Below are 15,024 nucleotides of genomic sequence, written 5' to 3'. Positions count from 1 at the left end.
TAATGAAAAAGCCTCCAGGAGAGGAGAAGTTCAGGTGTTAAATCTGTGTATAATCAGTGTGCTTGCACAAGATGACTGTAACGTAAAAGAAGCAAAGAACAACTGAACTAGGAAGGAATGTCCAACCTGTTTTGCAGCAACAGAGGTTTTATTATTGTGAATCATTATTTTTCCAACAGGGTCAGACATCAGGATCAGTACGTTTTTTTTTTTGGTTTTTTTTGTTTGTTTTTTTTGCATTTGTAATAGTAATAGATATGTTAACAAAAAGTGCTGACAGTTGTATGTGAGAGTTCGGCTCTGTTCAGAGAGAAACAAAAAAAAACCCAGTAGCTAAACCATCACCATGTATTAAATGGCTGTAAAAATGTTTGTGAGCTAGCGTCTTAATGCGGGAGCTCCCAGTTTAGGTTTTCCAGATACAGGTTAATAAAGGTTAACCTGTGGTTAAGTGAGGTCCCAGCTGAGACGCGTCAGAGGGGTTGTCTAAGTATCAGACCTGACTCCTAACCATCGGGTTGCTTTGTTGAGACGTTGCTAAGTGCTAACAGGCCGATTAAGAACATTTAAAAAGTAGCCCCACTTTTCTCTACATCACACCAAGTAATGTGTCACCTGCTCCCATGTTTGATCTGCACACAGTGGAATAATTGTTGAAAAGCGTTTGTGGCTCTCCAGATTGTTTTCACCACGTATCCATTCCCCCCTCCCCTCTCCTCTCCACTTTAGTCCTTTCCTGTCTATGGCTGCGGTGGAGCTCCAAATTTGGCACTCAGCTTGGTGACGAGGGCCATGATTTTGGGGTTGTTCTGGTACTTGGAGATGTTGGATGGGTTCTGCGCCACATCCTGGAAGGCAGCCATCACCTCAGGGTCCTGGAGTTTAACAGAGAAGGGAAACAGGGTCACCTTTATTCACACAGTGCATTTCCAGATCAGCTTTAAAGTCTTACTATGAGCTTAAATGATTCTACAAAAAAATCTTCTCACAGGTTTAAAGTGGGCAGGATTCATTTGGAAAAAAGTGATGACAGAAATATGAAATATATGTTTGTTTCAAATAGTAATTTAACAATCAACTGTTTGAAACTGTTTGTGCTTTCTGACTTTAGTCTTTTGGGGGATAAAACAAATTAGCGCTTACTCATCTTGTCCCTAATGGTGCAGTGGCTGTGAGAGGACATGGGTTGTTGGTTGTGTAGACAGGATCTTCTCCCTCCAGCTTTTTAATCTCTTTTAGTGTGTAACATAAGTCCATCACTGTGCTGCGCTGCGCTGCCAAAGGCTCAAATGCACATGATCTGGTGTGTGGAATTAAAACATGTCCCTCTGCTCAACCTCCTCCTCCTCCTCCCCCCTGTATAAGTGGGGATGATGATAATGTATTTTGTGTCCTGCCTACTCCAGAGCTCTCAGAAAGACCCACCTCACATGTGAAAATACTCTATGTTTACTTTGGTGTAACTTGAGACTGATATCAATCTTCTCATTTAACTCTCAGTGAGAAATAACCATATTTTATAAAATGTCAAACTATTGCTTTGAGATCTTAGTCACCTTCATGGCGTTGAGCAATTCAGGATCCTTCAGGAGTTCACCGAGACCTGGCATGCCAGCAGGGGCTCCGCCTGGGAACCCAGCAGCACCTGCAGAACAACAATGACACTTATGAACTTATTTACTAAATTATGTGACTAATCCTTTCTCCAAACGGTAATATAGATTTTTTAAATCTCCCTCTCTTATAATGGCATTTAGGGTGTGTATCTCATCCCATCGTGCAATGGACTGTCTTGGTTTGACTGTCTTACCTGGGAAGAACCCAGGCCCTCCGAACTGTCGCGCCTCTTCCTCCTGCTGAGAGACAAGAGTGGAACTTGTTTCAAAAGAGATTAGTTCACAATTACATATGTAACATGTAGTACCTCCCCACTGTGTGTCACACAGCTCTGTCCTGCTCTTCACTGTTGTAACGTTCACTGTTTGAAAATGTGAATCTAATCTTTTGTCACTTCTCCAAGTATGTAAGCTAAGAAGCTAGATAGGGTTATTTTAGAAATAACTGCTTGATCTTACATTTTTCTTATCACACTCATAACACCAGGACTAACTAACTCTACACTGCAACATAAGGACAATGCTGTTTCTTCATTTCCATGCCTTGTCCACTGGGACTCGTTAGCTTTAGCCTCGGTCTTTCAGCGCAGTGTCATGTATGTAGCCATCAAATGCATTTTTAAGACACTTTCACAGGGTTCTTGTTTCAAGAAGAACATCAGTTGTGTCTTTGAGCTTCTATGTGGCGTCTCTAACCTTTACTTGCACAGTCAACAAACTTCGGCCTATTAGCATGTTGTTAACTGTTGACTGTGCTGGCAGAGGACTTCAACTTTAGGGGCATTTATTGTGTTTTTCCAAGTCTGAAATAGGAAATCCTCACAGCAGCTTACCCTCTGAGCCCGCACATGTTCCTCTCTCGCTTTCTTTATCCGCTCCTGTTTCTCTCTGATCTCCTTCTCCTCTCTCTTGCGCTCGTATTTGCGTCTGTGCTCCATGATTTTGTTGGCCTGCAAAGAAATGGAAGAATGACAAGTATGACCACATGCACCACAAACTCAAAGCTGCGTGAATCATCTTTGGTTCCCCCGTCGGTCACCACGGGTTTCTGGAGGAGCTGCTCTGACCATTAAATTTTAATATAAAACATATTTAAATAACATCCCTACATTACAGCTACAGCAAACTAATTAAAACTGCAGAAAAAGTCTTGTTCATTCCCTTCATTGTTGGACACTATACCTTAGGCTGGACCTCCTTCAGCATCGCACTGGCGTCCTCGTCATAGTCCAGTTTACAGGCTGTGGCCAGGTCCCTGGCTGCCTCCTCCCAGTGGCCCAGCAGCCTGCAGCAGCGCACACACACACACAAAGAGCACACAAGGCAGTCAACAAAATACATTACTGTCCCATCACCAAGCAGATGGCACAAGCAGCATGGATGGCATGGAGAAACAAACTGCATGAATTCACTGACTCTCGAGGGCTGTGTAGTTCATGTTTCACCCATCCTCAAACATATTTCACATTAACCTGAAGCCCTCTGTATGCTTTGAGACAATAGCAATCTTGCAGGTTCATTCCATGTCACACTGTGAGATGGGCTCAATAAAAAAAAAAAAAAAAAAATCTGATATCACAGTGTCAGATGGTGCGATCAAAGACTGGTGCATCGCGGTGCTACAATGTAAACAGGCACGAAATCCATCTGTGCTTTCTCTTTATTTTTAGAACCTTTTTTTCCCCCAGAAATGGTGCAATTACAATAAGTGAGTTTCCATCCAAATGAAGCACAAGTTCTAGCCAAATTTCAAGAAAGCTCTGCAAAAGCATTTCCATCCACTACTGTTACGTGAGCATTAGGAGTCCGTTCATTGAGGTAAACGTGGTGGTGCTAATTGCTCAGTTGGGTGCCAATAAACCACTGCAGAAGAAGAGGGTGCAACAGGATGACATAATTAAAAGAACTCCAGTTAAAGGTAGAAAACTAGATGGAAATGTGGCATTTCTGTCTGTTTCATGTATTCATTTGAGGAAGATTACAGTCTCCTCATCGCTCCTCACAGATCTGATGTTTTTGTCTGCCGCCAAGTTCCATGTGTCACGAGTGAATGATTTATTTGCTTAAGTTTGTTTCCATTGTATTTTGTTGCATTTTGCTTGCAGTAGCAGTCTAGTATAGGATGTTTATACTGAGATGAACATTTTCTGTTTTGAATGACGTGATGTTTTGATGTACTGTATGATTAAACTTCATGTTTATTGAACTCTATGCTAATTTGGGATTATTCTGTCATCAGTCTCACGGTTAGTAACAGAAACATTAGATGCCATTTGCCAAACAAGCTGAGGTGCGTTATACCTACGAGTGTTTACACTGAGGGTTTGGTTATGTCGCGCATGCGTAAAAAGGTGTGTAGCCGGGTGTTTGTTGGCTTGACACGCTGGAGAGTGCCTGTTTTATTTTTAAACAGAAATGTACCTGTGAGCTTTTCCCCTCCACTTGTAAGGCTGTGCAGAGTCTGGGTTGATGCTGATGGCTCTGTCACAGTCTCTTATGGCTGCGTTGGGTTTCTGCATCTGGATGTAGACACTAACACCAAGAGGACAACTGATTAGACTGAACGATACTTTGGCGCTGTGCAGTGAATAACCTGAATGAAATACACTGGCGACGCTCACCTTGCCCTCTTGGCATACAGGATGGCTAGGCAAGGGTTCAGCTTGATGGCTTCAGTGAAAAGATCCAGAGCTTTCTGCAGATCACCTTTAAAAGAAAACATATGTTTAAAAAAAAAAAGAGAGAGATCATGAATTTAATTCTGCAGGCACTGTTTTCTGAACAGAATGTCAACCTACCTTCTCCCAGAGCATTAATGGCCTCTATCTTCTTCTCATTGGCCTGGTCCATCATCTCATCTGTGACCTGAGGAAGTGTAAGGACACAGGTGTTAGAATTTTAGATATTTCCCAGGCCTGGAACCTCCTTAATAAACTGTTTGGTTTTCATGTGAGAGAACAAGGTGTGACTTTGAGTAAATGTACACACGATTAGCAGATATTACAGAAGAGCTAAACATTTTACCTCAGTGTTTTCAGTCTCTCCCATCTCCTGAGGTTCATCGTTGTCTGGCTCAATCACTCCGTCTTTGTCAATTTCTGGAAAAGCAGACAGATAAATCCAACACTGACAACAAGCTCTTGTTCAGCTCCATAAACAATATCCATTACTCTTCAAAGTAATAAAGGTATTTAAGTATTAAGGTATGTGCATTTTTTAGAACCATTTTTGCGGAAAGTTTATGAAATTCTCTTCAAATAAAACAGTTGATCTATAAAAAAAAAAAAAAACTGAGCCGAGCAATCAGTGACTGCTGATTTATTGATACCACACTCATGTCTGTGTGTGAAATTTGTAGCCACAGTCAGCAGCCAGTCGGCTTAGCTTCGAATAAAGACTGGAAACAGGGCGAAACAGCCAGGCTGGCTCTGTCCAGAGGTGAGAAAATAAAAGGTGAAAAAAAACAATTCGCTGTTTTGCTGGGGGCCATGTGCTGGGCTGTTAACTGGCTGGCTGTGGTTTTTGTACAGATTAAACTAATGACATACAAAGTATTGATAACTAAGGTTTAGAAGTGCTGGTAGGAGGAATCTGCTACCAGCACTTCTACCAGCTACTGAAAATCTAGTCTACCTGTGGAAAACTGACTCCTGAGTCCAGAGCAGTGATTAAAGAGACTTTGAGTTAAGGGTTGAGATGGACAAACCTATTTCACTCTCCTCGCTCTCGGACAGTACTGGAGGCTCGGGCTCAGGAGGTGAAGCGGATGTAGGAGGAGGACCACAAGGACAGCCACCCTACAAGTCAGAGAGTACTCTGTTACATCATGATGTGATGAGCATGAGAACTTAAGAGGTAACACATCAGCTGCCAGACCAAATAATAAAAAAGGAAATACAGAAGACAAAAAAATATAATTGTCAAAAATATAAAAGAAACAGTATCACAGTAATATTTCTTCATCACCTGGCATGAATCCTCTGTCTTGGGTGTTGGAGGGATCTTTGCACCCATGCTGCAAAATAAAAGTTATGGAGAACAATTCAGTGAGCTACGCCAGCACCCTAAGATTTGTCAGGTTCTCATGTTTCTGGATTAATCAAAGCAGATGTTGGAATTGTTCCCATAAACAGTTCCTCAACTGATTTCCCAGAAAATTTACTTTACATCATTAAATGTGTATTTAAACATAAACATCATTATAGGCTACAGTAAATAACTAATTAATCCACAGATTATTTTCTCCATTAATCATTAACTCTATAAAATGCCAATAAACAATTTCTAGAGACTGTGGTGATGTCTTCAAGCGGAGAAGCTAGAACCAGTGAATTTTGGGCATTTTTGCTGCACTGACCTCAGCAGCCAGGTCCGGAAGAAGCTCATCTCTGGAAGGTGCAGGATCGCGGGATTGGACTCGCACAGCTGCACGAAGCTCTTCAACTCTGCCACTTTTCGTGGGTCCATGCTGCTCTGTCACGTCCAGCACACAGTGCGCTGCATGTGGGGAAAACAAGACAGGAAAACAATCAACAGCTTAGCCGAGTCTGGCTTGTTTCAACATGATCAACTGCCAACGTTAATGCCAGCGGCGGTAAGCTAGGTACGCTAACCAGCAGGGATTGAATGAGAGTCCGCTACAGCCTCACTGTGATCACTCCACACTTCACTTAAACCCAACAATACATGCAAATCACCATGCACTAACTAACACTAATGACTATTTTAATGTTCGCAAGCCAGAAGTTTCTGGAAACGTGAATCGGTCCGTGACGCGATGACTGTTAAACTGCATGATACCGTCGGTAGCTAGCTGCAGTACGGGCCCAGATTAACGGGAAACCCTGCGGAGCTGCAGCCAGAAATTTTTAGTAATCGAAGAGAAACGCACCTGATCAAAGACGTACACCGTTGACACCCGAGAAGAAGCACCACAGAGGAAGGCTGCAAGAGACTTTTATCGCCACAGCTTCACTGGTAGTGACGTCGCTCCTCTGTTTTCATTCAGGCGAGTTGTGGGACAGACCGACACTGACACTGGGCATATGTTACCCTGAGTCTGGCCTGTCAGGCAGCTTCCAGGACGCATGCAACTTCACCATCCCAAACAGAATAAAAACTGTACTAGATCATTACAGTATTGTAGTGGCTGATTTCAGTGGATTAAAACGTACGCAGTATTAGATATCTATCTCATCGCTTAATAATGATTACAAAAAAGCTTTTAAATGTATTATTGTTATAATTGACTCAATAGTTGACGCTCCCAAGGCAGTTAAGTTTCCACCAATAACTAGTGGTAATATCAACATTATACTGTGGTATGGATAGGTGCCTGGATGATATGAAAACACTTTGATTGTATAAAAAGTCTCACGGAAAAAGGTGGTTGGTTGTAACCCAGTGTGCACATATATGATCTAAAACAAACAAACAAACAAACAGAAAAACACTGGCATGGTCCTTTAAAGAGTACAGAACCAACACCAGAGGCATTTTCAGCCCCGACAAAACTCAGCAAAACGTTTATTTAAAAACGGAAACGGTGGTGCGTTGAACGCTCTGTTGTGTTGTGTTTTTTTTCGCAATTACCGGGGTTGATAAACTCGTCCATGCTGATTGGGTAACGCCTCCGACACACCCACCAAACTAAAGAAAACGTATCTCAAAGCCCATTTCGCACCATTTCAGACCGTTTTGAGGAAACATGCCGTTCAGTCCTCAAACCGTAGCATCGTTCTGAGACTGAACGTGCCCCGGTATCGGGATTAAGCGCCTCTGCCTGGAAAGCCAAATCCAGGGCAACAAATTCCCATTATCGCAAACGAACGTGGCTAGCACACATGAGAGCATCAAGCTAACCAAGATAACTACCAACCAAATGGAAACATAAGCGTATTTTGGGGACATTTTAACATTGGTAGGCAACAACATACAGCTACGTGTGTCCGTAAATATTCAGTGTTAGCTGAGTACTTTGTTCTTCACTGCCTCTAATACTTCACAGCGGAAAGACATGCTGTGACCGGCTGTCACTGATCGGTGTCCTCCAGTTGCAGCAACAATGTTGCCCTCAGCCTGCACCTTGGTCAGGTCTGCTGTCAGGCTGCTTCCGCGGCGCAGATGGAGTCCAGGTGAGCCCGGTTCGGTGTTGTTACGTTTTGTCGCCAAGTACTCTACGGAAGTACAGTTTTATGCAACTTTATACCTCCACTCCACTACATTCAGAAAATATGAGTATCTTCTGTCCCCTACACCTATTTGACATTTACAAGTTAGTTTTCATATGAAGATTTTACACTGAAAAATAAGAGTTTATAAAATACAGTTTCTGTTTGGTATGTCACCACTTACTACAAAGCAGTGTCTGGGGCCCCTTGTCTTGTTTCAGATGTTTGTGACTCATTAACAGTGACACCAAGACCTCTGGGCTTCCCAGCTTATTTCATTTAATCAGCTGCCACTAACCTAAGAGGTCAAATTATAATTGGACAAGAATCCAAAATATGAGTACTAATTACACAAATAAAAACAACATATTACCCATATGTGCGGCAACTGGTGGCCAAAATCAGCCAGTCATGAAGCTCTGCTCTGTAAAACATTATCTGACTGCTGATGAAACAATTCATGGTTAAAGCAGCAGCAGCATCTTTGGTGCCCAGTGCAAGAGTCTTTGCTATCTGTGTTGTGTTGCTGTGTGTAGGATGTATTTGGTGCCAGTGCAGAAACATTTCCGTGAAACCAGGAGGTTTGAAACCAAAGACGGTTCCACCTCGGTACCTGGGCCAGCCCAGCCCTTTCACTCATCCACACCTCATCAAACATGGTGAGTATTGTTTACAGTGGAGTGCTGGACTAGTATGTTCACACTTTTTTGGGAAAACCTGCAATGCACTTGGTCTTTAGCAACAAAATTCAGCATATAGTTATTTCTTATGTTACAGAAGGTGATGAGCTGTGGTTTAACCCTGAAACACCATACATCCGATCTCTGTTCCTCAGGTGAGGTGACCCCAGGCTTGAGCCAGACCGAATACGAGCTTCGCAGACACAGGCTGGCCTCACTTATCGAGGCCCAGGGAGACAGACTGGGACCGTCCGTGTCCTCTAACACTCATGTGGTCATCGTTTTGTCCCATCCGACCCGCTACATGACCAATGACATCCCTTATCCCTTCCACCAGAACCAGGTGCATATTTGGTTTCGTGTTGCATTTCTCCATCCTCAGTTTAATCTTCTTGTTCCTTTGTGAGTTTTCGAACACAACAGCAAGCAAGATATACTGAAATGTTGCTGAATGTGTCAGTTGGGCTACTGAGGGTAATTTTTGCAAGGCTGCTCCAGTTAACCACTTACCAAATATTTCACAGGATTTCCTCTACCTCAGTGGCATCCTAGAGCCTGACAGTGCCTTGGTTCTTCACGGGAAAGGGCGACCAGATCAGGCCATCTTGTTCGTCCCCCGTAGAGACCCGGGGAGAGAGCTGTGGGACGGACCCCGTTCAGGGAAGGATGGGGCAGCTGCTTTGACCGGCATAGAGAGAGTTCATAGCACTGAAGAACTGGGTCTTGTGCTCAAGACCCTTAAAGGTGGGTGACAAATATTCAGCAGAAACATCTCTTCACAGAACTTAGGTTACAGTGACAATAGTGGCAGATTTATTGAAATTTATTGAAATTTGCAATAATTTTTGAAAGAATGGGGCTTTGATTTCACTTAGATGTAAACAATAACTAGATACTTATTTCTAATCAGTCTAATCACATTTTGTGTAAGCAGATTTTATCAGTTGTAGCTAGCTGGTGTAAGATGATGCCAAGGCTAAAACTCTGAGAGTGGGTTGAAACTTCTATCTTCAGCTGACTAACACTGTTTAATTCAGTTCTTACATTTTTCCTTTTGTATTTTTGGTTTTGAAAAGGCAAAAACATTTGACTAATAACTAATTAGGACCTTAACTTCACCATCAACCTTATTTTATCTCCTCTCCAATCCTCTTCCAGGCTCTCTGCTTTGGTACGATAGTTCTCAGCCTGCCCACCCTCGGCTCCACCAGGCTCATGTGAGTCCTGTCCTGGAGGCAGGGCCGATGCCACACTCTCTCAGACCCCTTATACACTCCCTCAGGGCCCTCAAGAGCTCAGCCGAGGTGGCGCTCATGCAAGAAGCAGGTCGCATCACAGCACAGGTTGGGTTTAAATTACTTTAAATAGTTTATTATTACTTATAAATGGCTGGGAGTGGGGCAGTATTTTCATTTGCTTGTATTGTTATGTAACAATGTCATTTAACCACTTTATCCAACACTTCTAGGGATTCTTTTTAACATAGATCAACAGTGCACCTGCTCCAACTGAAATCCTTGTCTTTCAGGCTTTTAGGAGAACGATGGCCCTGTCTCATGGAGACGTGGATGAAGCTGTGCTCTTTGCTAAGGTAAACTGAAAATCTTTGCTGACCTTCTGTGTGGCTCTTCACTGCCTTGCTATCACATGAGGCCTGTTATGATCATCTTTATTGTCTTTTATTGATCCTGCTCTCTGATGTTTTAAAAATCTTATTCCAGTTTGATTTCGAGAATCGGATCCATGGCGCCAACTTCCTGGCCTATCCCCCTGTGGTTGCCGGAGGGAATCGAGCCAATACTCTTCACTACATAAACAATAACCAGATTATAAGGGTAAAGTACTCATTCTGAAAATGGGACCTGGTTCGTAATGATTAAATAACATAAATTATATATTTTTTCCTGTTTTTCTTCTTCTGCATCAGGATGGTGAACTGGTGCTGCTTGATGGTGGTTGTGAATACTTCGGTTATGTCAGTGATATCACTCGAACATGGCCAGTGAATGGAAAGTAAGTTTGACAAAATAATGTCAGGTTGTAAGCTCAAATAAAATACATTTTTGAAGAAGAATGGGGCTTCAGGGGTGCTACTCTGAAGCTGGGGCTGATCACACCTGCCCCTTCTTACATTACAAAATCAGTGCACCATCAAAAGCCAGAATCAACAGAAGTTAACATGCTTATGCCTGAACACGACATTACACAACAACACTACAGCACATAAAGTTTGTTTTTATGTATAGACATTGCATCGTAAATCTGCTTTTTCTCATTTCCCCCTCATTTAAAATGCTTGAAAAGAGTTTAGAATTTTGTTAACCTTATACGTGATTTGTTTTGTAATCTTCCACGACTCTAGATTTTGAGGCTTTTGAATGAAAATGTATTATGACTGTGTGTTTATCTGTTATTCTGTTACTAATGACAGAAGCAAAAACCCCTTTAATATCTGCTTCCCCCTCCTCCTCTCTGCCAGATTCAGCCCTGCCCAGGCCGAGCTGTACGAGGCCGTCCTGGAGGTCCAGCGCTCCTGTTTGTCTCTGTGTTCCCCGGGCGTCAGTCTAGATCACATTTACAGCACCATGCTGGCTCTGCTGGGACGACAGCTCAGGCGGCTAGGGGTCGTCAAGGCCAGTACCAGTGATGCTGATGTACTAAAGGTAATAATCAGAGAAAGGATGCTTTTGACATTTCAGTTTGATGTACAGTGGATTCTGGTTGTTAGATTATGATTATTCCTGTGCTTCACACCATTTTTGTGAAAACAAATAAGCAGAACACAATGTGCTTGCAATATGCTTGTATAACAGTATTATAGAGGTACTCCTCTCCTACAGTGGTTCTTTGCAGGCCCCTGCAACAAAGGCATGTGAGAAAACTTCATTGAAATCTGGTCTCATAGTTGTCAGCCCTCTGAGCAGAGGATGGCTCTAGTGATTCTTTTTTTTTTGAGTCCTCAAAACTGCATGTTGAAATTTGTGTTCACCTTAAATTTCCTTTGTTAGATGCTCCTAGATTGGGCTCATTGAGGCTCATAATATTCTTATGAGTCTCATTCACCACAGTGAATCCCAGTGAACCAGTAGCACCCTTGTATTTCACGTTATTAGTGTTTAGCAACAAGCTGTGATTGCTGTGGGACTTCTGGTAGACAATGGCAAACTTTTATACAACTTCTTAAGGCCTTAAATTTGTTCATGGTCATCTCAGGCTGCTCGGCGGTACTGCCCCCACCACGTTGGTCATTACCTGGGTATGGATGTCCACGATACTCCTGAGCTGTCCCGCTCACAGCCTCTACAGCCAGGAATGGCCATTACTATAGAACCAGGTATGGATAAACTAGACTTTTCAGTATTTTCTCATACTCCTGATCTTTCCTCAAGATGTGCAGCTGTGGCTGTGGTTAGCAAGAATCTGGATGAAATCAGCTTTCAAAAATCCAAACTGTCCTCTTCTGTTTTATGGCTCATGTCATTCCTGCTTTTGTACATTTTCCACTTCTCGCCTTCTCTTGTCACAGGTTTGTACATCTCCGAGGACAATGACCAGGCGCCAGAGCGTTTCCGCGGCCTGGGCGTCAGGATTGAGGACGACGTGGTGATCCGAGACAAGGGGGGCCCCCTGATTCTGTCCTCTGACGCGCCAAAGACCATCGCTGAAGTAGAACAGGCCTGTGCCCGGAGATAGGGCAGGGAGAGACAGATAAGTAACCAAGTGAGCCATAGATGTGATGGGAGGCAGTGTGCTGACATCATCAGGCTCAGGGCCCAGGTACATGAAAGGTGAGAGAACACGGCGAGGTTGAGGTTTTAGTCTCATTTCAAAATGAGACATGAGGGCAGATAGATTTTGCAGACTGCACAAAGTCTTATGAACACGTAATTAAACAAGGCATGCTCTCATTACTCTGAATCTTCAATCACTGAAATAGTTTGTGCATAAAAACAAACATTTTACACCAACAAAACACCAAAACAGAAAACCAAATAAGCAAATATTAAGTGTGCTTCCACCCTCGAGGTTATGCAGAGCTCATCTATGGTAAAGGGCGATACACAGCGATACCACATGGAGACCGACTCTAATCATATACATAACTTTTATCTAGTATTGTGATGGTGCTATCAGCAGGTGAAATCCAATGCTGAACTGTAAATGACAACCTAGGAACCGCAAATAACCTCTTGCATCGAGTGTGTTTTCAGCTTAGATCCAGCTACTGTGGAAGACGTACAGTGTTTGCTCCACACCATGTTTTTCAGAACAGCCACCATCATGGCACGCCAGGTTATAAATGTTTGTTTGTTGTCTCACTCAAAAAAACTCCTGAAGCCAGTGCACACACACACAGTTCATTTTTCTGTTACACACAAAAATGCATCATTCTTTCCCACCTCATGCTACAGTACAAAAGATCAAAACACCAGATGTTGAACATGCACTCACTGTACTGTAGGATGGTCAGGAAAAAACAGAGGGTGTCAATCAACAGACAGCCAGATTTAAAGACAACAAGTGATGAATACAGAGGAACCTGTACACAACAGCTGCTCCTGATGAACCTGGAATGATTAGAATTATGACACCAATGCACAGAATTGTGAAAAATTGTATATTGTATGTCTGTGTGGGGATTTTTTCTTTTCAGTTGTGAGAATGTGATCTCTTTTAAGGAAAATTGTATTTATATGTATTAAAAAGACCTTGTTATTCTTTCTTTCATGACTAATCAGTTGTGTTGGTTTGACTCGTTACTTATGGACAACACAATGTGTAAAATGACAATCGTGGTTGCACTGAATTAGGCTACAAAACCTTGACTGTAATGCAAAAGGATGTAAATGTTTCACCTCAGGGTTACATGGTCATACAGGAAAAGATCTGGGTGCTGATGGTTCAGGAGCTTCTCCCTCAATTTGGCTATTGTGGTTACTTCTTACTACTTGATACTAAGACTGATTTGAAAAATTGTGAAGCTCTCCTTTAAGACACACCTGTTAATTTTAACATTGAATCAGATTATCGGGAGCAAGACCCCAATTTGCAGGTCAGCTTTCAACGACTCAGAGCATTATTTTTGCTTTTCTAGCCCCCACATTTGTTTTAGTGCCATGGATCTCCCCACAGCTGGATTAACCTTCTAGCAGGCCAAAGCATAAAAACGAGCTGTAAGCCCCTGTTGGCCCCACTCTTCTCCCATGCATCAAGTTATTCTTGCTGAATAAAACAGATTACACAGTTTTTCAAATTGTTTGGAAGATCTCAAAAGGTGGACACACAGTGTCTCTGAGCCGGACACAGCAGAGTTTTGTGTTTTGTCATGGAGTGATGTTCATTTAATCTACAGTGGCAGCAACAGCAACAAATATAATAAGATTTTAAATTTGTGAAAAACCGAGCACTGTATCAGATTGGTACTCTAGGTCCAATGGTTTAACTTTTGAAATGAAAAATATTTGCATGTTCAAATTTTTGTGGCAGGGATACACTTGACTAATTTATTCACTTTTGACACAGGTTAAGTGTTTTCAGTGGGTGAGAAATAAATAGCGCAGCAGTGCAGCTCTGTGTAAACTGATGGTGGTGGTTGCTCAAGTACTGTACCAGTAGTATTTTCACTTCATGCCACTTTGTACTTATTCGCCACTAAAGTTCACAGTAAAATGTTCAAATTTTCACTCCACAACTTTTATTTTACAGGTACTAATTGCTTTGCAGATCTTTTACACATAAAATATATTGATTGATTTTTTTATGTTGTATGATGTATAGCTCTAGATTAACCTACCCCTAAGTGTATAATTGCTAAAAAAAAAAAATTAGCTCCACTTCAACCAACTACAGCAGTAAAATACTACTTGCCCATTGATGCATGAGGAATCATAATCTAATAATATATATAATAGTAAAACACTCACAAGAGCCATGTCTCTATCCATAATATTTTCACTCTGGATACCTGAAGTACATTTTGCTGATAATACTTATATAATAAGTTAGCATTTTAATGCAATACTTGTACTGGAGTATCTTTATAAAGTGTAGTATAGTATAAAAAGTATTACTGGAGTCATACTTTCTCCACCGCTGGTGATGATTGAACATTTTGAGAGGCCCTTTACTAACACACATAAGTATTATAAGCAAAATGTACATAAAATCTCAAACATGAAAGTGTTCATTAAGTAGAACTGCACCTGTCAGAGAGTATTATTATTATGAGACTGGATTATTCATATTGATGCATTAACAGGTCAACAGCCAGCTGGCAATAATTAAATGTTTGAAATGTAAACCCTTGATCCATAAAGTACCTAGTAACTGTGTGATAGTGGAGTAAAAACAACACTGGATTACCACATGGGCAAAGTGAGCAACTAGTTCAGGGGCCACAGACCCCAAGGGCCCCTTAACCTCAGGTTTACCACATGCCATCAGGGTTTTGGCCGTTTGTGGAAGGAACTATTTTAATTTGACAAAACAAGCCAAGGTCCACATCTGTCTTCATGGGCAGATGGAGTGTGTGCAGTTGAAATGCAAACTCAGTAGCTA

The 15,024-nt window shown here is 42.0% G+C and overlaps 2 protein-coding genes across 4 annotated transcripts; one reads left to right on the top strand and one right to left on the bottom strand.

The window, feature by feature from the left end:
* Nucleotides 1-115: 115 nt before the first annotated feature.
* Nucleotides 116-6,641, bottom strand: st13 (ST13 Hsp70 interacting protein). Of its 2 annotated transcripts, none has more exons than XM_041063068.1 (13): nucleotides 6,508-6,641; nucleotides 5,974-6,113; nucleotides 5,583-5,631; nucleotides 5,323-5,413; nucleotides 4,641-4,714; nucleotides 4,415-4,481; nucleotides 4,238-4,322; nucleotides 4,038-4,148; nucleotides 2,799-2,901; nucleotides 2,450-2,566; nucleotides 1,811-1,856; nucleotides 1,557-1,645; nucleotides 116-875 (listed from the first exon to the last, which is right to left on the bottom strand). In XM_041063068.1, the coding sequence occupies exons 2-13, from the start codon at nucleotides 6,081-6,083 to the stop codon at nucleotides 741-743; spliced, it is 1,077 nt and encodes a 358-aa protein (XP_040919002.1). In that variant the 5' UTR covers nucleotides 6,084-6,113; nucleotides 6,508-6,641; the 3' UTR covers nucleotides 116-740. The 2 variants fall into 2 exon arrangements, with proteins under 2 accessions (XP_040919002.1, XP_040919004.1); XM_041063070.1 differs by having other exon boundaries at nucleotides 1,811-1,853.
* Nucleotides 6,201-13,189, top strand: xpnpep3 (X-prolyl aminopeptidase 3, mitochondrial). 2 transcript variants are annotated; one of them, XM_041063067.1, is made up of 12 exons: nucleotides 6,201-6,219; nucleotides 7,624-7,750; nucleotides 8,323-8,445; nucleotides 8,622-8,809; nucleotides 8,991-9,210; nucleotides 9,625-9,809; nucleotides 9,995-10,057; nucleotides 10,188-10,301; nucleotides 10,394-10,479; nucleotides 10,946-11,129; nucleotides 11,680-11,800; nucleotides 11,993-13,189. In XM_041063067.1, exons 2-12 carry the CDS (start codon nucleotides 7,681-7,683, stop codon nucleotides 12,157-12,159), a joined length of 1,521 nt encoding a protein of 506 aa, XP_040919001.1. In that variant the 5' UTR covers nucleotides 6,201-6,219; nucleotides 7,624-7,680; the 3' UTR covers nucleotides 12,160-13,189. The 2 variants fall into 2 exon arrangements, with proteins under 2 accessions (XP_040919001.1, XP_040919000.1); XM_041063066.1 differs by lacking the exon at nucleotides 6,201-6,219 and adding an exon at nucleotides 7,396-7,536.
* Nucleotides 13,190-15,024: the final 1,835 nt, after the last annotated feature.

Source organism: Toxotes jaculatrix, chromosome 18 (genome assembly GCF_017976425.1).
Source record: "Toxotes jaculatrix isolate fToxJac2 chromosome 18, fToxJac2.pri, whole genome shotgun sequence".
Lineage (NCBI taxonomy): Eukaryota > Metazoa > Chordata > Actinopteri > Toxotidae > Toxotes > Toxotes jaculatrix.
This window is presented reverse-complemented; position numbering and strand designations above follow the sequence as displayed.

Excerpts from the sequence above, each read along its gene's own strand:
- st13 (XM_041063068.1), bottom strand. The coding sequence starts at position 6,083 with ATGGACCCACGAAAAGTGGCAGAGTTGAAGAGCTTCGTGCAGCTGTGC. Across the intron at positions 5,632-5,973 it reads TTCCGGACCTGGCTGCTGAG|CATGGGTGCAAAGATCCCTC; the intron begins GTCAGTGCAGCA and ends TTTATTTTGCAG. Across the intron at positions 2,567-2,798 it reads TGAAGGAGGTCCAGCCTAAG|GCCAACAAAATCATGGAGCA; the intron begins GTATAGTGTCCA and ends ATTTCTTTGCAG.
- xpnpep3 (XM_041063067.1), top strand. The coding sequence starts at position 7,681 with ATGTTGCCCTCAGCCTGCACCTTGGTCAGGTCTGCTGTCAGGCTGCTT. Across the intron at positions 10,480-10,945 it reads ACATGGCCAGTGAATGGAAA|ATTCAGCCCTGCCCAGGCCG; the intron begins GTAAGTTTGACA and ends CCTCTCTGCCAG. Across the intron at positions 11,801-11,992 it reads GGCCATTACTATAGAACCAG|GTTTGTACATCTCCGAGGAC; the intron begins GTATGGATAAAC and ends CTCTTGTCACAG.